This window comes from Strix aluco, chromosome 5 (assembly GCF_031877795.1).
Source record: "Strix aluco isolate bStrAlu1 chromosome 5, bStrAlu1.hap1, whole genome shotgun sequence".
NCBI lineage: Eukaryota > Metazoa > Chordata > Aves > Strigiformes > Strigidae > Strix > Strix aluco.
The window spans coordinates 5,769,718-5,796,504 of NC_133935.1; the positions used below are offsets into that span (position 1 = coordinate 5,769,718).

Here is a 26,787-nt window from a genome sequence, read left to right on the forward strand (position 1 = left end):
TAGCTCTCAACTTTGAGACTGTTCAAAAATTAAACTTTTATGAGAATGCAATTTTTGCACAGTTTTTGTCCCGCTCCAAATGGAAAAACATTGGACTTCTTGACCCATGGCTTTTTGTTAAATCAGAGTGCTGAAGTTGAACTTGGAGAGTATTTTTAATTTTATAATGCAATTTATATAAAATTCCATAAGTTTTGGAACAGTCCAGTGGGAGACATACGACCCCTGATACCCTACCCTCCAATCCTTGCATCTGCATTGTCAACTTGCATGATGATATTTTGGAATCTTATAGTATTTGGAGGGTTCTATCTTTAGAGTGCCAAACACAGGGATTAGGAGTTCTTGTGAATATCTCAGCTTTGTTCTTCATCTTGAAGTAAATCTTTACCCTTCATCTTTCTGAAGAAAATCTTGTAAATGCTAATCGTGGATGTTAGGAAAAAAAAATCAAAAGGCATATGGGAATGAGCCAATTATTATTGTAGAATTTCATAGTTCTTGTATTACTTTTGTGATTTTAGGATAAGTACTGTATCCCTATATGTAAGGAAAAAACAGGAGCTAGAGGCAAATTTCACAATCTGAGCTTTTGTGTCCGTCCGTCCCCCCCCCCGCCATCCCTCGTGCTTATATTGGGTGACTGCAGGAAAAAAAGGGTGGTGGTGGGGAATGCACATAAGACATAGATTTGTTGATTGCATAATGGTGCCAATTGTTCCCAGGGAGCAGTGAATGTTTCTGCGACTTAATTGTCCTCCACAATGAGTAACATGCTCTGTCTTGTACTAGGGTAAATCAGCATTTCAGAAAGAGAAACACGTGACTTTAACGATCTGCTTATTATTAGAGCTGTTTCTTGCTTGGCATTAGAAAAATGAGCTAAATAAAAGTCACTTCCATGCACAATCTTTCAAAAGTGATTAAGAAAATGGAATAAACATTTAAGATAAAATCCTGGCTCCCCTTGGCACAGTGTAATGAACCTCCATGGGCCAAGACTGCAATCTTGGGGACTACTCTTCCTAGTGGAGACCTTCAGAAACTACCTCTTCCTCAATGGGAACTGGGATCTCTATGTAATTTGGTTTAATTCATAGAACTCTTCCCAATCTTTTACAACTGTTCTGTCTGTGTGCAGAAGTTTTTTGACACTAGAAAGGGTATAGTAGCATTTAGTCAGAGAATTTTCCTTTTTGTAGCCTATATTCAAAATAGAATTAAGTCAATGAACCTGAAAGCATGTATAAATATTTTATTAAATGAAGGCCAATATGAGTATAGTGATTGTATCTCTGGTAGAGATACGAAAGTTAAAGTCTCAGCAAAGTTGAAGTAGATGGAAAAATATTTTAGTGGCTTAGATGCCCCTTGCTGATTGGTATTTCTGGTCACCTGTACTTTGACAGCACTAATATAACCTTTTTTTTGTGTCAAAATAACTTGTTCTGAATATGAAGAGTTTTCATCAGGAAATTATAATGTGATTTTTTTTTTTATTTTTTTTTTTTTATTACTTACAAGGGCAGCCAACATCTAGCATTCTCTTGCTAAATGTCATTGTAAATTCAAGTTAGATATTTTAAACCAAGAAGGCCAAATAACTTTAAAGTATAAGTGTGGAAGGATCTGGATAGAACAGTAGTTGCATTATGCTACTTGAGCTTTTTATGAATTTTGGTGGTTTTATGAAAACAGATCATGTCTAACAAACCTTATAAATCTTTAGTGAGATCACAACTTTGGCAAATAGTATTAATGCAACATACTTAGGCACCTTTAAGATTTACCATAGCATCATTTGGGTGACTAGAAAACCTGGAATGATGCAAAAAAAAAAAAAAAAAAAGACCCCAAATCCCAACAACTAAGTGCTCATCAAATTGATTGTGTGGCCAAATGATAAGCATCCTTCTGAGAAGGTTTGTTTCTGGCTGAGTTTTGATAGCATAAGGCAGAGATAGATGCTATTTAACATGGTGAGCTGGTAGAAGATGCTGGGGAGGGAGGGATATGGACCACAAAGGCAATGTTGTATTTGTAGGGATAGCAGCAGTGTTAGATATTTAAACCTGGCTCTAGTTTTGGTCTCTGGAGAGAGTTAGAGATGAGCCATGAAAACCATTTAAAATGGGCAGAAATGTGCTTTAGGGAGACAATCTGGGAGCTCAGTTGATTTAACTTAGTAAGTGGATGGTGGAGAACTGGCTTGAAGTCACTGTCTGGGCAGGTCTGTGGAGAAAACGTGGTGATAAATGTTTAAGTTTTCCTATAATCCACTCTCTGAAGACTGCATCTGGGCTAGCTGAAACCCAAGTTACAGCGTGTATTTTTAACGTGGTGTGACATTAATTGTTGAAACAGTTTGCTAACAGTTGTATCAGGTTGAAATGTTAAATGAACCCTGATGGTATTCTAGTTCAAAAAATAATTAATTTAGGACAATCCTACAGGGGTCAGCCTTGAACACAAAAGCTCCACCTGGCTCCTGATGCTGTCTCAGCTGGGCAGTGGAAGGATGTTTAACAGTTGCGACCTTGGATGGAAACTTGTGTGTTTGCGGGAGCGTTTCAGGAAGCCTGTCATTAGTAACTCCATCATTAGTAAACCTCCTAGGACCTTAGACCAGCCCTGTGGGTGGAGCAGAAGACGTCAGTTAATTTATCCTTGCTTACACACTTGTGATGCAAATACAGAAAGTATTGTTTCTGCCTTATTACAGAAGGGGAGAGGGATGAAGTTGCCTCTCAAACTGTAAAGCAGCAGCAGAGTGTCTCTGTTTGCTCCCTTCTGTAAAGGCAAGGCCTCACTCTGCAAAAATAACCACTTAACGCTATTTAAATCTCATCTGGCAAACTATGGCTCTTGTTTCTATTGTCATAACTGCTGAAATAAGTGGATTTATACTGGCAGACAATTGGTTTTTAGGAACAAAAGCAGGGACACTTACGAGATAGGTGATTCAAAATCAAGACAGTTGTAAGAACTAACAAATCAAGGCATTAGTTGTAAGAAAACGCACACTGTAAGAAAGATCGCTTTCCTTCTGCTTTTTTTTTTTATTTTTCTGCAACTGTCTACCCACCCTAAGAGGGTATTTCCCACCTTTTGGCTGTTCCTGTTTACTTCTTTCTCAGTACGTTAATGTTTTCCTGTCAGAACAGATGTAATTGGTGGGTGTATGCAAGTGGGTGCATATATTGGTGTATATTTGTACATGCACGCATTCACAGTGCTTAATCACTTTGGGGTTAATAGATTTTGATTGTCCCCCTTCCTGCCCGAATGGAGAGCACAGTGGTGGGGCTGTTTTGTCTGATATCCACTCAAAGCTACATTTCTGTTGTTTGTCTCCTCCTGCCTTTGCTCCAGGATCATCAATCAAGGGTGATGTTATTTATTTATTTATTTTAAACTGTCAATCTTAGAAGCTCACCAAACCTCAGGTATTCCAGGTAACAGACCAACTGAGGATGTTTTCCATATAAATGAGGTTTGGAGATCTTGGTGCGTATCTGAAGATGACTTTGGGTAATTTAGTAATGAACTACTCTACTGTATACATGGTGTTACAAGGTGAATTTGTTACTGCAGCTGTTTTACAGGCCTGCAGCCCAGAAGATTTAGCTAGTCATATTTTTCATGGTTTCATTTAAAGGCATTTTAGCAGCCAGGCATTTGGACAAATTTAATCCCAGCGGGAGGGATTAACTGCTTTTAAAACGTGGGTTTTGAAAACTGGCATGACATCATGTGGAATTCAGCCTCTCATTTTCTCTTATTATCTTAATGGAAAAATTCCCTTGCATTGTATGTATTTTTTTCTTTTCTTCGGCAGCCTAATGGTGATACTGTGGTGGTTGACTGTCTGATGTCAGCGCTGATGTTAAGGTATGCCAAGGGTGGTAAAGTGTTTTCTCTGTCTGGAATAGGCTAGATGAATAGAAAGCATCCCACTGGGTAATTGTGGACTTGGTAAAGTGAATAGCATGTATGCATTGAGTGCCTCGTTTAGAAAATCTTATGTCTGTAAATATACTGTGTAAATCAATAAGGCTAGAGTTTTGACTAGTTGGGGGAAAAAAAAAAGGATATGAAAACTACAGTTTCAGGGGAGGGGGAAAATTGTTAAATTGGCCTTGGCTGACTCGCTGTATGCAGGTAACTTCAACGCAGGGGTGGAGGCTTAAGATGTTAACAAGCAAAAGAGAAAGAGCAGTGAGCAACTGCTTCCAGATTCTTACAGGGGGAGACTGAAGATGAGCAATTCCCTCCAAGGCTGTGATGTTCTGTCGTGGGAGCATCCCCTTCCTGGGAATTCTGAGACTTGTGTTAGTGTCTAGAAGGTACAGTCAGGCCTATGTCCTCAGGGTGATACCTAACTTACATAAGGGATAAATTGTCCATAGACCTGGAGAAAAATAATGTCTCCCCTTCCCTTTCATTCAGTTCCTGGTTCTTCTTTGTAATGCAATGCAAATTTATGATGCTTTTGGCTCTTCAGTGAGCACAGACTAGAGTCTGTACAGTACCAGTTGGCACCAGCTGAAGATATCGTCCTTCAGCTACAGTATTCTTACTTCCTAGAGACATCATAGGGTCATTGTACAGGAGGGGGGGTATTTTGCTTTGACACTGTGCTGTGAATCACTGAGTTTACAGGATGCACCTTGGCTCGTTAAGCCCCCGTGTCAGGCTGCTACGTGGCAGGTTTGTAGTCTGGAGATCTGGCAGCTACGCTGAAGAGCTTTATACAGGGTAGCACCGAAGGGCCTTACTTCCCTTGCTACAGCCTGGGGTCTTTAGGCTCAGGTGACTCAAAGGATAACCCCGAGGAAGGCTGCAAAATTTGGAAATTTCATGAACTTGCCACCAGGGAAGGACTTCAGCTGGTAGTAAGAAGGATTACCTTTAGTAATGCCCTTCTCTGATGGGTTGCATAGTTAGGAGGGAGAGTGCCCAAGTATTTATTTTGCCTTGTGTACTTTCCAGCATGCGGAAGGATGTCCAGAGGCTGAGGAGTTACAAATACAAAATGTGGGTGGTTGGTGCCTCCTGTCCTTTCTGAAGAGTGTCTCTCTTTAAGCCATCTATCATTAATTGTGCCGGGAGAAGGAACTGAACATTGATGACCCCAAAAATGCACTGAAGCCCCTGCAATTCTTGCAGGACTAGAGATAATGGCACTGCTTAGTTTTCCAAATAGGCTTTCTGGTCATTTCAAAGAAACGTGTTCTGCTACTTGCTGAAATTTATTTCACACTGCTCTGTGCAACAAATACAGTCCTGTTTGGGCAGCTGCCATGGGGACAGATTGTGGCTCTGGCTTTATTGTTGCGACACAGCTTAGCCATCCATCTCGTCTTGCTGGGGAGTTCCTCAGCACAGCAAAGAAGCAACGGAGGGGAGATGTGCAGCTCCAAGGGCACGCAGGCACTGCTGCTGCCCTGCTCAGGGACACAGGGCAGCCCTCTGGGCATCCCTGATGAGCATCCCTTACTTCTGGTACTGCCCTGCGCTAGTGCATGGCCAGTTTGCTGTTTCAGCCACTACAGCTGTCTGCATGTCCTCCTTTCTCTTGAATATCTGTAACTGGCTTATTTTCCCTACCCTTACTTATGCCCTTAAAATATGTCAATGAATAATTGTGCAGTATAAATCTCATTCAAGGCTTTTTTGCATGGGGAAGGTCAATACTCCATTTCAGTACTAGCATACTTTGTTCATCTACCTTGGCTTTTTCCTTGAAGGAGTACAGTAGCCTGCATGTTCCAAGGGGAAGAGTTGAAATACAGGGTTATGTGGGCTTTGCCAGCTGATATTCTCATGTGTGGGGTTTGTTTTGTTTGTTTTGTTTGGGTTATTTGTGGCCTTTTTTTTTTCTTTTTTTTTTTTCCTCTCGGGCACGGGGAAGGTAGGAGGGGATGCAGAAGTAACTTTGGTAAGCCTGTGCCCTGTGTTATTTCTGGCCTGCTGCTCTGGGCTTTCAGAAGCTGTCACGGGATACTCTTATTTTCAGAACTATTTGCAATAATTCTTATTTTAGCTTATTCATTATTGCTTATGCTGAGTTTCACTGTTGGGTCACTAATGAAAAAGTTAATATGAATCTCAGTTGTGAAAAACCACTGAGACACCTTCCCACAGACTGGGATAAAGCAAACTATCTTGTTTTTTTTTGATCAAAAAGTAGGATTCTGGTGGCTAACAGCTGTTGCTTAGGAAAAGAGTTGTAAGAAACAAAGTAACATTAAAGGATGGGATTTCTGCTTCCAACACTCAACAGGGTAAAGACTTCCTAAGCCACAAGGTCTATCTGATTCATCATTTTATCCCTATGATTTGATCCATCCCTGTGGTGGACCAGCCCTTCACTAATTTGTCTGACTCCTTTTCGACATAGTGACCTGTGCTGAGGCCTTCCAGTTATGTGCTTTAAAGACAACTCCCTGAGAATTTCCCTGAGACTTTCATTGACTGCTCCCCACCTTTACACTGGAGAAATGATGAATCCTTACTTCTTCTTTACCTTCCTTGTGCCATTTTTTGATGCTCCTCATGCTTTCCTTCTCTGATTTTCTAAGATTGGAAATTTCCTCCCTTTGCAGAGAAGTTGCTTCCTACCTCTAATCATAATTTTATCTTTTCTTTTTCTAACCTTAAGAATTTCACTGTTTTTGAGATGGACTGTCCAGGAGCACAGACAATATTTAAGATTAAATTGTACTTTGTATTTATGATTGCACAACAATGTGTTGGTTTTTTTTCTTACCTATTTCCTGTAATTCTTTCACTTTTTTGACTATTTCTGAGCAATGAAGCAGCATGGCTTCCTTCCCCATGAGTCTCTGCTTAAGGACTTTCTGCTGATTCACAAGGTATGTCTTCCAACATTTCCTCCATTTCAAAGTACACTGTCCTTCATTTGATATTTTTTTTTTTTGTGTGTGTGGCATCTGAGGATGTGGCATTTGGGATTTCAGTTTACTCAGGATGCTAAGAACGCTTTTCAGACCTCAGAAAATCAATCAGTGCCTTTGCCTACAGAAATTAAGTGATGCTTACAGAAACAAACTTTGTCCAGAATGGAGTACTTGAACTCAACATGCAGGGTCAGAATCTTCAGATTATTTGGCACTATTAAGATCTCTGTTGACATCCTAGATTGGCTTGTTTCCCTCTTAAAAAACAATTTTAAAGAAAATTTTGTTAGTGAACCTCATTGGTATATTTTCCTTAAGATGATATATTGGTATATTTTCCTTTCAGCAAATGCTTGCATCTTTCAGATAGTCTTAAGGTGACATCCTGTATTGCATCCATAACCTAATCTAATTTGCCAGTTCCTAAGCACAGAATCAAAATTCAGTATTGCTAGGCTTTAGTTTTCCAGTTTAGCTCCATCAAGATATTTTGGCTTGTTTTTGTTGTTCAGGCCCTTTATGTTTCATCACTACTTCTACACTCAGCATTTCAGATTTCATAATAGAGGCACTTTGCGTACGTGTTTGTCTGTGTAGCAGGCTCTGATGAACATGGCACGCTAACGCCTCAGGACATATTATCATATAACTGTTAGGAATCATTGGACTTGTTGCATGTGACCTAGTATTTGAACAAAGCAATAAAAAGTGGTATTATGGATAATTTTTCTCAGAAGTCCTTCCTATTCTGTTCCAGGAACTGTCTATAGGGGCCTTTCCAGCAACAGTGCATAGTCCTTTATATATTTCCTCCTGTGTCTCAGGTGTATTATTTGAAAAATTACATGTCAGATCTACCCAAGCATCACTAAGCTTTGTATTTGAACAATGTACAATATCAGCCAATAAATGTGCTCTTTAATTACAATTTCCTTTTTTTTTTTTTTTTTTTTTTGAGAAAAACGAGCCAGAAGGGAAAAAGGAAGTTTGTTCTTTGGGTGTCTATCTCAATTAATTTTCTTTGTTATGTCCCTCAACGTCCCTAAGACACTTAAGAGGTGTCATGATGTCTGACTTATCTGAATCATCTATTAAATATTGGCACTGTGAGTCACAAGGTGTCCCCCAGCGTAGACCAAGGCTCTAGATGAGTGCCTGTGGACTTCAGAGGCTCAGTCCATGTTCAGTGAGCTGCCCACCTGCAGCCTGCTCCTCTCCAAAGCCCCTTTTGATGGACTCAGACTTTTGTGTGGTTTGCTCTCTCCTTCACTGATGCCCTTGTCATTGTCAGGCTGTGAAGGCAGCGGCACAAAAGCTCATAAAGGAAGACCTCGGCCATCCATCATGGTTACAGACTAAACAATCCTGCACAGTTGAAGAACTGGCCCCTTCTTATAATAATGATAAAGAAATCACTACGGAACAAACCCAGCAATGTTTCTATTTTTAAGGACTATTTTAAGGGACTCCCACTTTATCTTCTGTACGTGCTAAATAAAAAAGTGTGAATCAAAGCTGCCTGTTAGATTTAGATTTGCAAGAGGAAGTTACCAAATGAAGCGACTTATATGGGGCACTGAAAGGATTAAAACTGAGAAAAAGACAAAAGACCGTGGTGATAGGAGATCTTATACCCTGTGTCATGAATAATACTGGGGTTCCTGTAATGAAAGCTTTTGAGGACATCTCTCTGTGATCTCTAATGCCCAGACTCTCTGAAATACAAAGGACCTGCTTAAAGTTGGCAGCTTGGTGGAAGAGTAGACAATGATTCCCAGCCAACGCTGCTCTTCTGTCTTCATACGAAACCAGAAGCAGAAGTGAGACTAAGAGAAAAACAAGAGGCATCTTGCCTGTTGTCCTTACTGTTGCCTCATTTCTGCGTGCTGTTCAGCTGTACCATTAGCCTTGAAGGCAGTTTCACGTGAAAGGTTTTTAGCCCTTCTCTATAGCCATGTCAGGTTTAGACTGGGTAAAACCCTGGCCTGCAGATTTCAGCATTGTCAGAACCTCCATACTTACTGGTCCCTCTATCTAGACGTTCCCAGCTTTTGCTGTTGCACCCTCTAATGCAAAAATGCCAAAGAAACTGTTTTCAAAGCTTTGAATTGCATATTTTTTCCCACAGATGTTACTCCTTTGCAAATGCAGAGGAGCACTTTGAGCAGAAGCTGGGGGGATATGTTATTGTTGTTTATTGGTCCTTTATTGCAGCAGGAGGGGTTGCTAGGACTGACCCACACTGGAGAGATGTCTGTGGAGCACAGCAAAGTTCGTGACTGTAGTGGACTTCAAGTTTCTGCACATGTGGGGCATTTTCTTGTACGTTCCCCAGGATCTTCCCAGCTGCTGTCAGGTGTAGGCCTTGCGTTGTCATGAACGTGAGCGGGGCAAACCTTACTGCTGCTGGAGAAAAGGCAGGAGCATCTGGTTGAGAAGACCCTGACAGAAAGCGTTCATTTTAAAATCTTGTTCTCTGTCTTTCGACAGAGACAGAAGAAATAATTTGCTCTGTGCTTCTTTCTTTCTGTCACTGGGTAGCTGTAGTACAGCTCTACAACATTTTAACATGCAGATGTCACGAAGAGTTCACACAAGACAAAGTAAGTATGGCTAACAATTTATTATTTGTGTTATCTGTAACTCCTCAACCTAAGCAGACTCATCACCTAAATTGTCTCAAAAGTAAGCCATTGCCATGCTGCAAGTATCAACCTAGTTGTCTGCAGAAATCATAAGTGAAGTTGCCTGCAGGAAGAAATGATGATATTATGTGGGCTTTTAAAATGTTTTTTGTTCTTGTTTTCTAAGAACTGTGTGCAGAGAACTTCATTCTCAGAATTCCGTGTGCACAAGACAGACACACCTGCTGGGGACTCTTGGGAGGCATTTTTTTATTGTTTTGCATTGTTTTCCTTGGTTTAAAGTAAGGACCTGATTCTATGAACAAGTGGCAAAATAAGATTTATGGGGAAACGTGTTGCCTTCTAACCCCTTTGTCATTACTTGTAGCTATTGAAAATACGAAGCATGGGACACTGAAAGTGAAGTAAGATGTAATCTGCTCTGCATTTTTTGTTCAGTGCTGTACATATGCCCATAAAGCTTGTGCCCATCTCAGTAAACAAGTATGTGCATGACTAACGTGTTACTATGTGTTGTTCCAGAGGGTACCTCTATAAGTGTTTGCAAATTCAAGGACCAAATGTGTTGATCTAGTAAAATGTGACAAAATTCAAATGTGTTTGTACCTGGAGAACAATAACAGGTCAGTACTAGCTCTGAATTTTTTTCTGCTTTCTCCTTTAAAGCAGTTTTCAGGAAAAAAATACTACATGGCTCTGTGGTCTTTGAGGTATGGAGCATCCTACTATTTCTTTTTAACAATAGTCTTTCAAATAAATATGCTGCCTATTGGCTCTGCCAGTGAGATTTGTCACACATACACATGCAAAATATATTTCAAAGACTTATCTGTCATGTAAGTTTTAAAAACTATTTCCCCTCATTGTAACTTTCTGGCAATTAAGGCTACTGATTTACACGATAGCAATTTTATCTATTGTCTTGAGAATCAGACGGATGTGACGTTTGGTCTTTATCTTTCCTTTTAAATGAACAAGAGTTCCTGGCTTGTACAAAAACAAGAAATTTCAGACCAAAACCATTCCAGTCCTGTCTTCGTAAGGGACACGGGAACAATGGTGTTGTAGGCTATAGGTAACGACTTGAGGAGCTTCTTCACGTGCAAGAGGAATCTCGCACAGAAGAAGGTATGTTCATTTCTAATTAAGCCAGTGATAAAAATATGGAGTGTTATATACTGGCAGATCTTACTTCATTGTGTTCTGATTTGTTAGTGGCACCTGCTCTATTAGAATTGGGGGAAACTTCAAGTCTGCAGCTTAGAACAAACTGGGAGGTGGAAGGGGGCTGAAGAAAAGGGTTTTATACCCCTTTTTTCTTTGCCTGCTTTGTAAAACTGAAGAGTTAACAAAGAAAAGCAATATCTGATTTGGTCACAGTAACTCAGTGCATGCACTAAAAATACACTAGCAAGCGTGTAATCTGAGAATAATGCCTATTGTTTTCTTTACCATTACTTTGTAGTCACATTCCCATGCAGTTGCCACTTCTTAGCTATCTTGCAGCAGTAACAGCCTTATGTCAGACTGACGTTTGAAGCATTATATTAGACTGAATTTTATAATAGATCTTTCTTTTCCCGTCTTTTGTAAATAAGGCAAACTCAATGTTTGTTTATGTGGCTGTGAATTGGACCTACATAACTGACATCAATAAAAAATGTAAACTGAAATCAGAATTTGTCCTTGCAAAATGTATTCTAGTCTTTAATTGGAGGGTTCTTTGAAAGGTGTGTCTGGTCTCCTGGCATTAATATGTTAAGTATGGTATATTTAAGCCTCTCTAGCTGCTTATATGATCATTAAATTAACTCACTTAAATGGACTCCCTACAGCTTTCATCCATTAACTGCTAATGTCTTGCCACAGAACACATCTGTAGTTTACCATCTGCATGACACTCATATCCTATTATTATTTTTAAAGGTGTGACGGTTCAGGAGGTAGTTTATAGACATATGGAGAACAAAGGCAGAGGTTTTGGTTGTAGAAACCAAGAGACAACGCTAAAACTGCTTTTGGTGAATGGAAATTTTCACCCCGAGTCTCTAAGCTCTGCACAATTTCCTCCCTTTACTTCTTGCCCCTTGTCTCGAGCATCTTATCACCCTGAAATCAGTGAATTTATAAGCATGTGGTTTTAATGGTCTGCCAGCCAGACCTGTTGGCTGGTGCAAAACCTATATATTCTTTCCCTTCGTGGATGTTTGGGCAGGATGCAAATCTTGTGCAGCAGAGGTGACTTCTACTGGCGCCAAGTTGGCCGATCCAGTCTGGTGTTCTTCTTCGTGTCAGGTTGTCTGATAAATAATGCTGCATATTGAAAGGCTTTGTGTGTGCTATGTATTAACTCAGGTAAATTGGAATATGTGTATATGTTGGGTTGCATTTCCTGTGGAGGTAGCCCACATTTCGCTGTAATTAGAAGTGAAAATGGGAACAAAGAATAGTTACTCTCCTAGATACCCACCCATGCTTCTTTAAATAAGTAAACTGATTTAGTGTGACAGTCTGCATGCGTTACAGCTTTCTGAAATGTTGTAGAACCTCAAAAATAACTTTATAAAGAAAGGATAGAAAATGTTGTGTTGTTGCGAAACAGGCTAAACACCCCAAACTAAGAATGTTCTAATCTCTCTCTTTTTGATTTTTGGCAGATGCTTCTCTTGGCAGTGCTGCTAACAAGCCTACTGCTGCCCACTGTAACATCAGGTACAAAAACATTTATTTTCTTATGTCTAGGAATTATAATATGTTTTCACTGTTTCTTCTGTGAGATTTTTTTTTTTTTCCACCTGCTTTTAGCCCATCTAGTTCTGCACTCCTGGCTCAGGCAATACTCTCATCATGCTAGAGACATCAATAAAGTTACTCCTTTTGGCTCTTTACCTTGCAACAAGTACTGTGAGTCACAAAGACTCCCTGAAATCAGTGATGTTTGGCTGAACAAACTACGGGGCTTTGCTACTGCCCTACTGATTTTAATGGGTTTGCAGGCAGGCACAAATGAATGAACACATGGCGTTCCTCAAAGGATCAGGACTGAAATTACCCATGCGAGGTTTGGGCCAGCAGAAATAAAGTGAAAAAATCCGTTTCACTAATGTGTATAATGCAAAAATCTGTGCTCGGTCCTATGGACTGTCAAGCCAGGCATGCAGTCTGCCTAAAAGCTAGAGCTAAAGGTTCAGGACGCGCAATGATCAATGGTGACAATTTCCAGCAGATAAACTCCTGAACTAAAAAATGATTGGTTTACATTGCAAGTTATGTTGTGTTTTGATATCCAGGATCATCAGGTTCTTTGCTTCAGGAATCATCAGTTTCCCGTTGCAGCCTTTTTGGGAATGATCACATCAAAACTTTTGATGATTCTTTCTACAATTTTGCTGGGGACTGCAGTTACCTCCTTGCTGGGGACTGTCACAAGCGCTCCTTCACACTCTTAGGTGAGTCTGAGCAAGACACCACGAAGTTACAAATGCAAAATATTGTAGGGATGTGGCATTGCACTGGAAAAGACAAATAATTGCCCTTTGTCAGATAGGATGGACCACTGCATAAAAGGATTTTGGTTTTCTTTCTGTTTTTTGGGGTGTTTTTGGGTTTTTTTTCTGTTCTTTTTGTTTGTTTGTTTGAAGTAGGATTACTTCTGAGGAAATTCTGTCACTTTGGCTTCTGTTATCCCTTGGTAACACAACTCACACATAACTAAGCTGCTGAGGAATGGAGATTTTCTTACTGGCTCTTCTAAAGAGTGAACATGAGACCTTTTTTAATTTTGAATTTGTTAGGGGAATGTGGCTGTTAAAGCTGAGTACAGGAATAAGAACTACATGACCCCGTAGAACTAATTTTACCTGTATGCTAAATCACCCCAGTAAGAAAAATCTCATCCTGCAGGACAAAAGGCTTTTGAATTAGCATGAGCCTCTGCAGCATTATTCTTGGGGATGGGCAAGAGATGATATGAATATCACAAATATGAATATCACAATTGTATATCACTTTCATACCAAACTTTTGGTAAATAGTCTTATATTCACTAATAACTGTTCTGTATTAGTCATAGTTTAAGATGACTTTTTACTGACTACAATAAATTGGAGTAAACTAATCCCATCACTCTGAAAAGGAACCATGTACCAATTTAAATAATTTTCTTCAATTTGAACAACTTGGTACAAATTTTTTGTACACAGAAGAACCCACCAGCATATGTGAAGTATGAACTGGTTGCCGTATTTTATGATCAATTAAATCTTAACACCCCCCTCATGAGCGGACACTTTATGTTTATATTGGACACATAAGTGTGGCATAGTGTATTTTTGATTCCTATCTTAGTACACGTGTGTGGGTTTGTTTTGGATACGTGGCTGTGAAGGGCAGTCTGCATTGCTGAGTAAAGTCTATGTCTGGGCAGACTTGCCTACCTCAGAAGAGGAGGTCCAGTATGGGTAGCACATTGTGCAAGCAACTGCTGTAAAGTCAAAGCTAGATAAGGACAAGAGCAGAGAAAGGACCATGTCTGAAAACACCCCCCCACCTCCTCCCTCCCTTCTCTCTTGGAGCCTAAGAAAGCTGTCTCCATCTCTGTGCTGCTCCTTTTGAAAAATTCAGAGTGAGTTGCCCCCCACAGTTGGATAGTCAATATTGGCATCCACCACTTAAAGACCAGTTGAGATGGTTAGAGGGCTTATCAAGAATGAAGATATCCAGGCTCAGTTCTTCCACCAATTCAATGGATTCAACCCCCTTCTCTTAGCACAGAGCTATGGGTTGTTCTTGGGAGTAAACTAGGAAGGGAAAGAGCAAGGCAGATATTGGGCACGTCTCCTGTGGAAACTTCTCCAATGTGCATGCTACCATGGAGAATGGTAGATGGAGAATTTACGGGCTAGAGACAATAATGTGGAGAGCGTGAGTCCACAGCCAGTGCCAGGTTATGCTGATGCCAGCACTCATCCTGGGACTATCCGTCCATGTCACATTAAAGAGTTATGGGATGAAGCAGATGGATGGCTCTTGATAATGTTAGATGATACCCTCCCAACCCTGCTATATGGTCTTACAAGTTGTCCTCCTGAGTCCTAGAACTAACAATATTTCCTTATGTCTCATCTCTTCAGGTGACTACCAGGATGGGAAGAAAACTGGTTTCTCTGTGTATCTCGGAGAATATTTCAATCTTCGCTTCTCTTTAGATGGAGTTGTGATGCAGGACGACAAAAGGTACCTGTGGGAACAAACATTCGGCGGAAAGAACCTGATGTTTTTTGTGTGTCATATTCTGAGAAATTCCCATTTTTCTTCACAGGGTTTCCATACCTTTTGCCTCCAATGGCATATTTATAGAGAAGGAGGCAGGTTATTATAAAATATCCAGTGATGAGCATGGCTTTGTGGTGAAGATTGATATCAGTGGGAATATTCAGATACTCCTTCAAGAAAAGCACTATAATAAGACCTGTGGGTTGTGTGGCAACTTTAATAAATTGGCTGAAGATGACTTCAGAACTCAGGAAGGTAAGACTACAACAAACTGATAGTATTCTAACGTATGCTCTGCACGCTTTTCCTGATGGGTGATTCAACAAAGATTTTGCTGATGCAGCAAAATGTTTCTACAAAACCTGTCAGGTGCCTCATCTTGATGCACCAAAAAACTCTGTGACTAAGTCCTTTCCCCCCTTTCCCCCCTTTCCCCCCTTTCCCCCCTTTCCCCCCTTTCCCCCCTTTCCCCCCTTTCCCCCCTTTCCCCCCTTTCCCCCCTTTCCCCCCTTTCCCCCCGAATTTCATACTTTTAGAAACCTTGACTCTTGAAATACAAAGATAAACCTACAGGCTAAATAATGTACAATATAGTGTATGGGGAGACCAACTAGGAGAAGGCCCAGCAAAAAAGATGTGAGGAATACTTGTTGATTCAACATCTAATTTTTCATGAGTTAGACAAGCGGGAGTAAGAATAGGTACTGTTGCAATAGCAGACTATTATATCCTGGGGTTTGTTCCTGGCAGGTTTGTACTTGGATTTGGCATGGAATGGTGTTCTATAAAGTGGTTACCTTTTAATGGCATTTCCCTGTCTATATGGGCTGTTGGATTGGAGGTGCACCTTATATATATCACAACGGTTCCTAATAAGAGGGAGACACAAGACTGCTTTTGCTGCTCTATACACCTTTATGCAAAGTCTGCCAGTGTGGGTGAAGACCAAGAGTTTTGGGGAAGCCCTGAATATGGCTTTGCAGGACCGAGCTTGATTTGTGGTATTTCAGAGTGTCTTTTAATTCTTAGCACTTACCTGAAGAGGAAAGGTTTAGAGTAAAGTTAGTTAATACATTAATATGTTAAATTCATAACATAAAGTATGTATTAAAAATAAATGATACAGAAAATAGAAAGGGAGACAAAGCAACTTGGAGAAGAGCCTGGCAGTGCTCCAGAGATGTGTCTTATTGAGACTTGGGATACATAAGCATAGCTTCAATGTACAGAAAAAACCTGATTTCATAGTATGTTGAAATGATTCTTCGGTTCTTCAGCAATGTAAATAATACAAAACAAACTCAGCTAACAGAATTGCTTGGCAGGGCTTAGATACCTTGATGTCTGAATGTGTTGAGATCTGAAGTTTGCATCTTTTTCTTGAGACAATAAATAGGAGTGAGGTTACTATAAAAAGCAGGAGCAGAAAAGACGACTGTATTGCCTTGGACTGTTCAAATGTAGAAGACTTCCCTTCTGCTGCTTGTGTTTAAATGTTTCATGCTGTATTTGTTTAACATGCTGGAGACTGTATCCGCCCTCTTGCAAAAAGCAGTGTTTTCACAACCACAGATTTCCGAATGTAATGACGTATGTGACAGGGTCACTGCTTGGAAGAGCTGAAATATAATAGAGAAGGTGACAGAGAACATGCGTAGCTCTTGTGGTATGAGGAAGGCCCTGACTTCTGTAAACTGCATGGACATACAGATCTGTGATTTTATCCTGAAGAACAGAATCATATCTCAGCAATTCTGCCATTTTGCTCTGATACAATAGACCTTTCATTTAAACTAATTTAGAAGGAATTAGAATTAATTATGTTTGAATTGAATTTGTCATGTTGGTGAGGGATGTCACTACACCCACATGTTTGTCTCCTTGGCAGCTTTGCTGGTGGGGCAGTTCATATGAGTCTGTCTTACCTTGCTCCAAGTAAAACCAGCTCTTGATTCAGACCTTTTTTTTTTTTTTTTTTTTTTTTTTACACTGTTGAAGCTAACTTCCAGGTGAGGGGCAACACAAGCAGCTGGGAGAGGTAACATTCTTTAAACAAAGGATCTATGCAGCCTATTGGTGGCCTATGAAGCAGTTTACCCTTTTCTTTCCCCTGCAGTTTTTATTTGCTCTCCTTTTAGCCCGATTAGATCTCATAAAGGTCAACCCAACCCAGGATGTGAGCTTGGTGTAATGATTTAGCAACCTGAGGGCATTGAAGGGTTACCTTAAGGTTGCTGGCAGACTGAATTCTCCTGTTGCTGTGTCCATTGCTTTCTGTTAAAATCTGGGCATATTTTGATTTATCCAATTAGGCTCTCAGTTCTAATCCATTAGAGATATTTCTGGGCTGGATTTGTGCTGATAATAAATACAGTAAGATCTTTGAGCTTCAGAATAATAGGCAAGGGAAGCACAGTGAGCAAAGGACAAAGACAATGATCTGATGTTGGCAAGATTACAGGCTCTAATTTGCAAACCCCTGGGGAGCACTAACTATGAAGATCTGAATGTCAGAGGTAAAGGAGGAGAGATGATACTAGAGGTTATGCATCAGGTACTGCGCTATAGCCAATGAGCTTGTCAGATAGCTGAGATCTGTTAAACCTTCCTCCAGGTTTTTTTAAAGGCTGGGCAGGCACCTCAAGGTGCACTAGCGTTTGATTTACACTGAAAAGGTAACCTGTCTGGTTGCTAACAGTCCTTGTCTGGTAGGAGGGGCGCCTGTAAGAACCACTGTGATGGAAAGAGGTCTGAAATGTTTTCTTCTGTTTCTCACAGGCTGTAGCTCACACTGTTTAAAAGCTAATGCAGTGCTTTTGTATCTTCTTTATATCTGCCTCTGTAGGAGGAGACCCATGTGACTTGATGGCCCCTTTCTAGGGTGTCTTTGTGGCACTAGAGGACCAGATCCCAAATTAGTGCAGAAGTCAGAGTTGTCATAGGTAGAATCTAGCCCATAAGCTCTGTCTTTCATGTAGCGTCACATGTTTTTCATGGTTTCAAAAAAAGGCAATGTTTATGTTGAAAACAAATGAAAATATGATTTTTCTGTATTTTGGAAAAAAATAATATTGTGGTTTAATAACACAGAGGATTAGTTTGATTTGCTCCTAAAAAAGTGGATTATGATATAGAACTTCATTAATTATATTTGAATTGTTCTGGGGTGGTGGTGAAATAAGAGGTGGAGCACCTGCTGTATTGGTGGACGTTACCACTTAGAGCAATTAAATAAAGGAGGCATGAAGGAAAGGGTGTTTAAACTTAGTGAACAGTGTGTGATTTTTTTTTTTTTTTTTCTTGATATATTTATGCTCGTGTTCTATAATCCATCCACGTGTTATTGTCATGGCACTCTTATGACTCCTCACTGTTTTGGTGTGGAAACTTAAGAGGATGACACACTGCTTCTATATACACTTCTGCTGCTCAGTTATTGAGGTTCTGAATGTCTAAGTGATGCGACTCAAGCTATGATATGCTAACAAATTAACATTGGTAGGACCCAGCTTTGAAGGTAGTGGCCTTAGTCAGTAGCTCTTGAACCTCACAAAAAAAAAAAAGAAAGTCTCCCCAGCAGGTTTCAGAGCTGCAGACACACTCTGTCATTCAGACAGAGGGTGGGGTGCTGAGTCACTCTCAGTGATGTAGCTGGTTACTAAACTAGCTCATCCTGCAGAGAAGTGTTCATGTCCTGTCGAGACAAACAAAATTGCTTATATTGTACAGGGTTGCTTGTTTATTGGATATGTCAGTAAAAACAAGCCAGCTGCCCCTTGAGAGTTCATTCTCACGTTTCAAGCAGATCTAAAATATAAAAAGAAAGTTCTTGGAACCTTTCCAGGGTGGTTTTTTTTTTGTTTTGGTGGTGTTGTTTTGGTTTTGTTTGTTTGTTTTTCCTTTAGATCCTAATGAAGGAGTTAATTTCTGCTCTGCTTATTTGTGCCAGCTAGGCTCTGGTCCTTTATAGCCATCCTGTGAATGCTTCCAAGACTTGGTAATTGAACAGGCTCTGCTTTCTGACATCATCATGCACTTCTAACTGCTTGCCAGTCCTTGCTCATATTAGAAACATGAAGTTGAGTCCTTTCTAGATGCTCAGATATCTATTTGGCAGCCTTCAGCTTGTGGCATTCGAGTGTCTCATGGTCATTGTCACGAGCATTTTGCAATGGGGGATCCAAAGCACAGGCCAGAAGAGGTAACTTCGATAATACTACAGAGGAAAACTGACACAACACGGGCAACTTTACACTGAAATCTCCTCAGGGCATGCATGCACGAGCAAGTTGCCAAAACCCCATAGCCTTGTAGCATGCTAGTGGTCGAGGGCATGGTCTTACTTTGCAGAAAGTGTAAGGTAATTTCTCCCCAATGAGAGAGGCTGAAGCATAAGTCCACGGAGCTTATTTGTGTGCCTGATACTCTTAACGTTGAGCTGTCTCACAGTGATATTGCTGTGATAGGCGCTTGGATGTCTAGGTCATCGTTAAAGTTCGTTTGTGCAAAAAGAGCTCATTTGAGTGCAACACAGGGGTATTAAGCCATCATTTTGTTATTTGTGCATGTTGCACGCTCTTAGCATTTTGGAAGAAAAAAAACAATCCAAATTAATCCATTGTCCCATTAATGCTTTTCTTAGCACTTGCAGGAAGTGTGTTTCTGGAAATCTGTCTCCAAATTATGAAGATATTAATGATAAAACAATACCCATGGCTAATTTTGGATAAAGGGTTGATATTCTGATCCTGTCCTAGCTGTCAGCAACATATCCCAGCCTTTTAAGCTGCTGAAATACAGAATATATGATGCCACTGGAGAGTGAATATAGGTTAAATGACTAGAAGCAGACAGTATATGCAAGGAAAAATCTCATGTTTCAAGTAATGTTTTTGTTCCAGAAGTAGTATAAACGCATATGACTGAATATGCAACTTCCTTGTGTGTGGTACCTGTTACCAGAAGCTTTTAAAGCATGTTCCAAACTCACAGTGATGGTAGTGCAGATAGGATGCGTTTTTTTCTTTTTGTTTTTGTTTTTATTTTTTTTTCTTCCTAAAGAAATAAACAGAAGTTTTGGTCATTCTAAAATCCAGATTTCTTGGATTCTTTTAAAGGATATCAGTGATCTGATTTTAGGCAATTTTAAAGCTTTGTTTGGCTTAAGTAAACAATCTCATTTTCTTTCTTGCATTTTAATTTGAATGGAAAGGGCATAGATTCACAAGGGAATTTAGCTGTCATTTACAAACAGTACAGATGAAGACTTGCCTTGTACCTGTCTTCATTATATGGCGCTCGTCTGAGATACCGGAAACCTGCATTTGTAACCCACTCTGCTTTGTTCAGAGTTTGGAATCAAAGTTAGACATTTTTGTTGTGAGCTTTTTTTTTTTTTTTGGTGCTTTGTGAGACATTTTGGTTGTGGGCTGTGGAGTTCTGGAGATGGCTTTTTCCCTCTTTTGTGTTTAATATTATTAATTTGGTATTCATTGATCCAGAGAGGGGAGGAAAGACTTTATAGCCTATGACATCAATATTTTGTGTCGTTAATTTGGTCCAAAGTATGGATCAATTTTTGGTCAACCTCGCCAGTAGTTTTGCTTGTCTGGAACCATGTACTAAACCATGTAAAACTGTTTAAAATAAACCCCTAACAAAGAAGAAACCCCGATTGCTTGTTAAATAACCAACAGTGAAAGTCTGCACACCTCCACTCACAGTATGGTAGTGCCTTGAACAAATTCTTGCATATATTTTACAGATGAGTTAACAGACCCTGGGAGAGTTGACCTGATGGGCCTGTGGCTATACAGAAAATCTGCAAGAGGCCCAGGGAGGGAGGTCAGGGCTCCTGCCTCCCACTCGCGTGCCTTGAGTGCCGGGTGGTTATTGCAAACGCTTCGTCTTGCCTGACCATCGGTCTCAAAGTAAACAAGAAGCATACCGGTTTCAGATTTCAAAAGGAACTGGTGACTTTTGAGACCCAGATAAGTAGTGAACACTGAGTTTTCTGTCAAGAATGAACATCATCTGTCTGAAAATCAGATAAGTGAAAGAAAAAAAAAAAACCAAACAACAAATGAGGGGGGATGAGAAGTCTTTCCCCAAACATGTCAGTGTGGCGTGTGGTTTTGGTTTGTTTGTTTCTTTTTTGTTTTAATCTCCAAAGAGACAGAGATGAGAGGGCAGCAGTTTGAGCACTAAAGTCATAGTCCAACAGGACGGCCCTGGAGTTCCTACCTGCTGTTCACGTGGTTGGTTCATGGCGCTCTCCTGTAGGACCTCAGCAGGGTCATCAAAGTGCTGAGATGTTTCTGGGGTATAGGGACAAGGTGAGATTTGGGTTGTGCTTTAACAGGTACCTCCTGAACCCATCCTGCATCCTAAAAGGACACTGCATGCTAACTAGCTGCCAGGGAGTCTTGGCTGTTGAGCAGCCAGTTTGCATACCAGTATCACTCTGTACTATGGTCTCCATCAGGCACTGGTTCTTCAAGCACTTGTGTTCAAATTCTCTGATTTCGTTACATTTTGTGACAGCATCTATTTTCAACATGCTTCCTGCAAGACTTAGACAAAACAAGTGCCTTAGCAAAAATCCCACCTGGGCCGTATGGAGGGTTTCTGGGTGTAGGGCTCTGATGAGCCCTGGCTAGGAGTTGTTTCTCCAGAATTTTGGCTGCTTAGAGAAAGAAGAAAAAACAAACGTGGAAGGAACAGAAAGAAAACAAAACTCTGCTGTGTAGGAGAGGAGGGCGGTCGCACTGTGTGGTGGGTGTGCAGTGCCAGAGCAGGCAGCTGAGCTGGACGGCTGCTCTGTTAATAGTATCACCTGCACACTTAAACCTCAGGTTTTTTCAGGATGTTCTTGTCGTGTTGTCTGTTCCACCACCTTTCCTTTCCTATTCCCTTGAGTCCTTCAGCTGAAGGAAATGGAGGTGTCGGATGAAAGGCAACGGTGGTGGTGGTGGCTGTTCTTCCCTCCACCCGGAGCAATCAGACATGCCAGGGACAATTCTCCCTCCCTGCTTTTCTTTCCGAAGCCTCATCAAGTAGATGAAATATTTGAGAATCACCACACTAATTGACAGGGCATCTAGTGCAGAGAGTAGGTTGAAGGTTGAAGATTCTTCTCCAAAGTTGCCCTCTGCAGAAATAACTTATCCCCATAACCCCAGTTTAAGTAGCTCAGTGGCCCCAGAGTCACTTCATAGTTTCAGGTTAGAGCTCTTCTGACGGTCAGTGAAACCTTCACATCCAGCTGCTTTTCACCTTTACAGGTGAATTGCATCTTACTCTGTGTGTGTAAAGCTGCTCATTCAACAAAAATGCAAGTACTCTGCAAATACAGGTTCTATTGAATCTGTATTTTTGGAAGCAATAACTAGTTATATTGAATGAAATACTGTGCAACTTTAGTGACTGTGTTGTTTAGCATTGAGGACAAAGCTTCTGGGGAAAAGCAGGCTGGCAATTGTGCATGCAAAGCTTTGCAGCACTCTCATTTTAAAGTCATAGTGCCTCTCCAGCCCTTTACCTGTTGCCATAGGTCACTTAAGGCTACACTGGACACATCACAGGAAAAATACACTTTCAACTGATGTCTCAATTCATTATTATCCTAGATTTTTACTGTTCTATGTTGAGGAGGCTTACCTGGGGCAGGACCTTGAGCTATGGAGCAAACCCAAATCGATCAAGTATTGCCTGTTCCAAACAGCTTGTAGCTTAGTTTAAGGGCTCCACTTTGCAAGGAGGAAGAACTGCTCTGGCAGGTTGTTGGCAAATTGCTCTTGCCTGTGGAATGGTCTGCTAATATACAAACAGGTGCTGACAACAAGAGAGTTTGAAGAGCTGGTTCCAAAAGAACCCCTAAACAACACTACAAAAGTTTTGAAATGATTTAAAAAAAAATATTATTTGGAAGTATTAATCATAGAAGACAGCAGAAGTGTTAAAATAGTATAATACAAATGTTGTGTAAAAGAACTACGTAAGAGGTGTAAGTTTACAAGCACCAGAGAAGAAAAAAATCTAATGGAGGGGGAGAAATGAAAAAACCAGGTGACCAGCATTTCAGGGCCAACAGTTGTCCCAACCTTCAAATCTTAACTTGTGGGTAAATGAGGATCTGGTGGTACGAAGCTCAACATGGACGTGCATTCAGAGCCAGAGAAACACTGCTTCAGAGCAGAGCCCATCTCCTGTTGTATAACTGTTAGTGTAAAGCTGCATTAGTGCAAATAAAAGGGGATGTATTTAGTTTGGCGCCTTGCTTCTCATCAGACTAGAGATTTCATCGTTACTCTAATCTTTACCATCTGTGGTAAGTTAAAGGGTTGTGTTCTTGTTGCTGTTTTTCTTTTCCTGTGTTCTGCAGTGGGCCTAACATATGCTACTTTTATAAGTCCCTAATTTCTAGTTTACAAAAAAGTCTACTAAAGGCTACTGGCTTTATTACCTCCACCTTAGCATTCTCAGTGTAGTTTTCATGACTATCCTTTAGTTTAGGAACAGTTTTAGTGTTCAGTGTGTTCCATGTGTTTATACTTAATGTACAGCAGGTAGCTCAGTGAAATTTTTATTATAGATACACATATATATTATAAAATAGTATACAGGTATATTTGGGAAGCATTTCTTTTGTTTTCCAAATACAGTCAGGGTCATATTTCAACATATTCTCTGCACAAGGTTTTGGAAACGCATTAACAGTGGCAGCTGATGTTCTCACATGCAACACAGTAAGGTCTTATAAAGTAGTTACAGACCTGAGAGTCATGAGATTAACTATTTCATAGCAGGTACCCACAGAAGGAAGCAGAGGTAGTCCTCGAATCAGCTGGGCCATGGGAGGCAAAAGGGGGAGGAGGGAACATTTTCTTTCTGGGAGGATCCCCCTTCTCAGAAGGATGGAGCAAGAGAAGCAGAGACAGGCTTGCACCTCCCAGAAAGTGGCAGCCATACAGATTAATTCCAGTTTTGCTTTTATGCAAAATGGGCACAAAACTTGCCAAGCCTGGGCCAGGAGCTGCTTGTAATAGGACAGAGGAGCATGTTTCAGGACAGCTTACACAGTAAGATCATGGACCCAAGCAATTATGGTGTATGTTAATTTTCTTTACACACAAGACTTAGTTTCGGATAGGAGGGGAAAACAAAGGCTAGCTGGGCTCAGGAATGCTAATATTTTCTTTGATTAGGGAGAGCAGCTTCATTTTGTTTGCCTCTCTAATATGTCTTGTGTTTTACTGACCACTTTTAAATAGTAGGAAAATATGTAGGTGTGCTTAGACTTCTGCAGTTTATAGCTGACCAGCAAATAAGTCCTACCGTGTCCATGCAGGTGTGAGAAGTGCTGGGAGCTGCCTTCTGCTAGTCTGTCCTCAAGCTCAGAGAGGTTTTCTGCAGGAGTCAGTCCAGATCACTAAAAGTGGCTTTTCTACAGTCAATCTATTTGGAATAGAAATTCATTTGCTACAACAGTTTTTATTTTTAACAACAGCTTTCAGCAAACTATCACATTGATAGGAGCCAGTAATGACCACTTGTTGCTCAAAACCCTAAACAGCCATGTGTTTTACCTCTTCTTCATTCACAGGGACCCTTGTGGGAAACAGTTACGATTTTGCAAACTCCTGGGCTTTGCACAGTGAAAACAAGCGGTGCAAGAGAGTGCAGATTCCAAGCAACACCTGCAACATTTCATCTGATATCGCGAAGAAGGTTGGTGCTGCAAGATACTGTTCTGGTTTCGGTCCTCCTCTACCTGAAGGTAGCTTGCCTGCCCTTTGGCAGAAGAACACAAATGTTTCCTTGAATCTCTGTCTGTCCCTACTGTGGTCCTCCCTCAGCAAGCCTTTAGGGTGTGAGGTGCAGGAAATACCCATTTTGGGTTTCTGAGGTGAAGTGTGGTCTGAGATAGCGATACTGGGCACTGATCTTGCTGCTGCACTGGAACTAAGTGCATGGCTCCTCATCCAGCCTGGCAGGAGTGAACTACGGGGCTGGCAGTGGCTGTTTCTAGGTCCCTGCTGTGGTGTAGAAGGTGGAAGCAACAGCGACACATCCTCAGCACATGCCTGCACTGTCTGTGGACGCTCCTGGCCCCTCTGTGAGGCAGTGTGGGGCTGGACACAGGATGCAGCTGTGTACTTGTGGTTCCTGAGCTGATAACTATGTGCCCTCCCTGAAGGCTCTGGCTGGTGCTAGCAGGAGGATTTCTGCCCTGGGCTGCCTGGTGCTATAGAAAAGAGACCTCGGAGGCTGTGTGTTATGACTGATGTCCTATTTACATGCAGTGCTGAGAGAGGAACAGTTTACTCACTAGTTAGTGAATGCAATTTTTCTCTCCTACTACACCCTGCCTGTTGCTATTCTTTCTAAAACTGTAGTACATACGTACCGCCCCTTCCTTTCCCCCCCCAAACCCAACACACAAATGTTAAACAGATAAACAAAGAAACCAACAGCTCGTTTGAGCCTGAAGTGTGAGCTGCTGCCAGAGTAACTTTGGTGTTACTTGGGAAAGGTGTGTTTAGGCAGTGCCTGTAGAATGAGGTAGTTAATTCCCTCTCTGATTCTGCCAGCAGGGAAGCATCAGTGCTGAAGCCTCTGGGCACCACCACCACAAATAGTATTTGTGAATGTGTTGAAGTTCATATACCTGAGAGTCACCAGAGCGGGGAGATGCTTTAGCCAGGCTATTTTTGACTGAGGAGATGCTCTCTGTAGGTGTTACAAAGGCTCTGTGCCACCAGGCTATTTCCCTTGCCAGGAGGAGGAGGAGGAGGTTCCTTCAGCTATGCATATAAATAGTGGCTCTGATTTGTTGAAGAAACACAGAACTGCTTGTCTCAGCCAACTCTGTGACCCCTTTGCTGCATCAACCTTTTTTCTTCTCCTCTTTTATAAGTATAAACATGTTCTTTGTTTCCCTTAGACACAGGGTGGATGCCTGCAGATGGTCACCAGCTCAGGGAGGGAAGCAGCTTTGAATATATACTGACTGCATGTGGTGTTACAGGTTATGACTGTCATGGTAAATTGAACCTTCATCCACCGAGGGTTTGCATCTGATCTCATGTCCTCTGCTGTAAATCAGAACGATCTGGTGGGTGCCAGGTTTAGATTTACACCAGAGTAACTTAGGCCAAAATTTAGCTGTCAGTTTCTTGTTATACAAGTCCTGTAAACCGATACTCGTTAAACTAGGCTCAAATACTTTCTCAAGAGTAGTAGCACTTCCTGGAACATATCTGCTCTACAGCTACTTTGAGTTCTGGTTTCCTAGTTACCTGGAAAAAGCTAACTAAGACTTGGACAAGCTTGCAAAGTTCTGACTACTTATAATTCCACTAAGCTTTTGAATGGGGATATTAGAGATGTTCTGAAATTCAGTGAGGCATGCTCGTGCTTCTTGGCACCATAGCTTCAGCCTCGCAGCCTGCAAACTTGGCTGAGAAAATACAGCAGTGATTTCAGGTTGGAAATCTCCAACTTATGTTTCTTGCTTGAGCTGAGCTGGTGTGCACGGGGCGTTTCTGTCAGGGTTGGGACTGGTTGAACACCTGACTTAAGTAATGGTGCATGGTGCCAAGGGTGTGACCAAAGCGTGAGGGGTTTCAACCTGGCTGAGGTGTCTTTTGAGGGACAGGACTGTGTTTTAAACCTGGTTACAGCTCTAGAGCAGGGCTAGTTCTTGTGACTGGTTGTGGCTGATGGAATTTTATCTACTCAGGCAAGTTTACTGTTTAGAAAATGTCAACATTGCAACTGAGGCCAGGGAGTGGCATGCAGGGTAAAATCCTGTCTGATGGGTAGACCGCAACTAATGGAGTTTTGTACAGATCACGTTAAATATTGATGCTCCGTTGGATAAAGTTTGCTCTCCTGCAAACTGGATGAAATTATCTTCTCTCGTGTGAGTTCATGAGCTCACA

The 26,787-nt window shown here is 41.1% G+C and overlaps 1 protein-coding gene across 1 annotated transcript in view; it reads left to right on the forward strand.

Moving 5' to 3' along the window:
• Window positions 1-10,546: 10,546 nt before the first annotated feature.
• The window catches only part of VWF (von Willebrand factor), a 146,861-nt gene continuing 130,620 nt past the window's right edge, over window positions 10,547-26,787 (forward strand). The window contains exons 1-6 of the mRNA XM_074825700.1: window positions 10,547-10,696; window positions 12,226-12,280; window positions 12,859-13,017; window positions 14,701-14,803; window positions 14,889-15,097; window positions 24,447-24,571. Of these exons, the coding sequence (XP_074681801.1) occupies window positions 12,226-12,280; window positions 12,859-13,017; window positions 14,701-14,803; window positions 14,889-15,097; window positions 24,447-24,571 (651 nt within the window). The 5' untranslated portion in view covers window positions 10,547-10,696. The remainder of the gene's footprint in view (window positions 10,697-12,225; window positions 12,281-12,858; window positions 13,018-14,700; window positions 14,804-14,888; window positions 15,098-24,446; window positions 24,572-26,787) is intronic.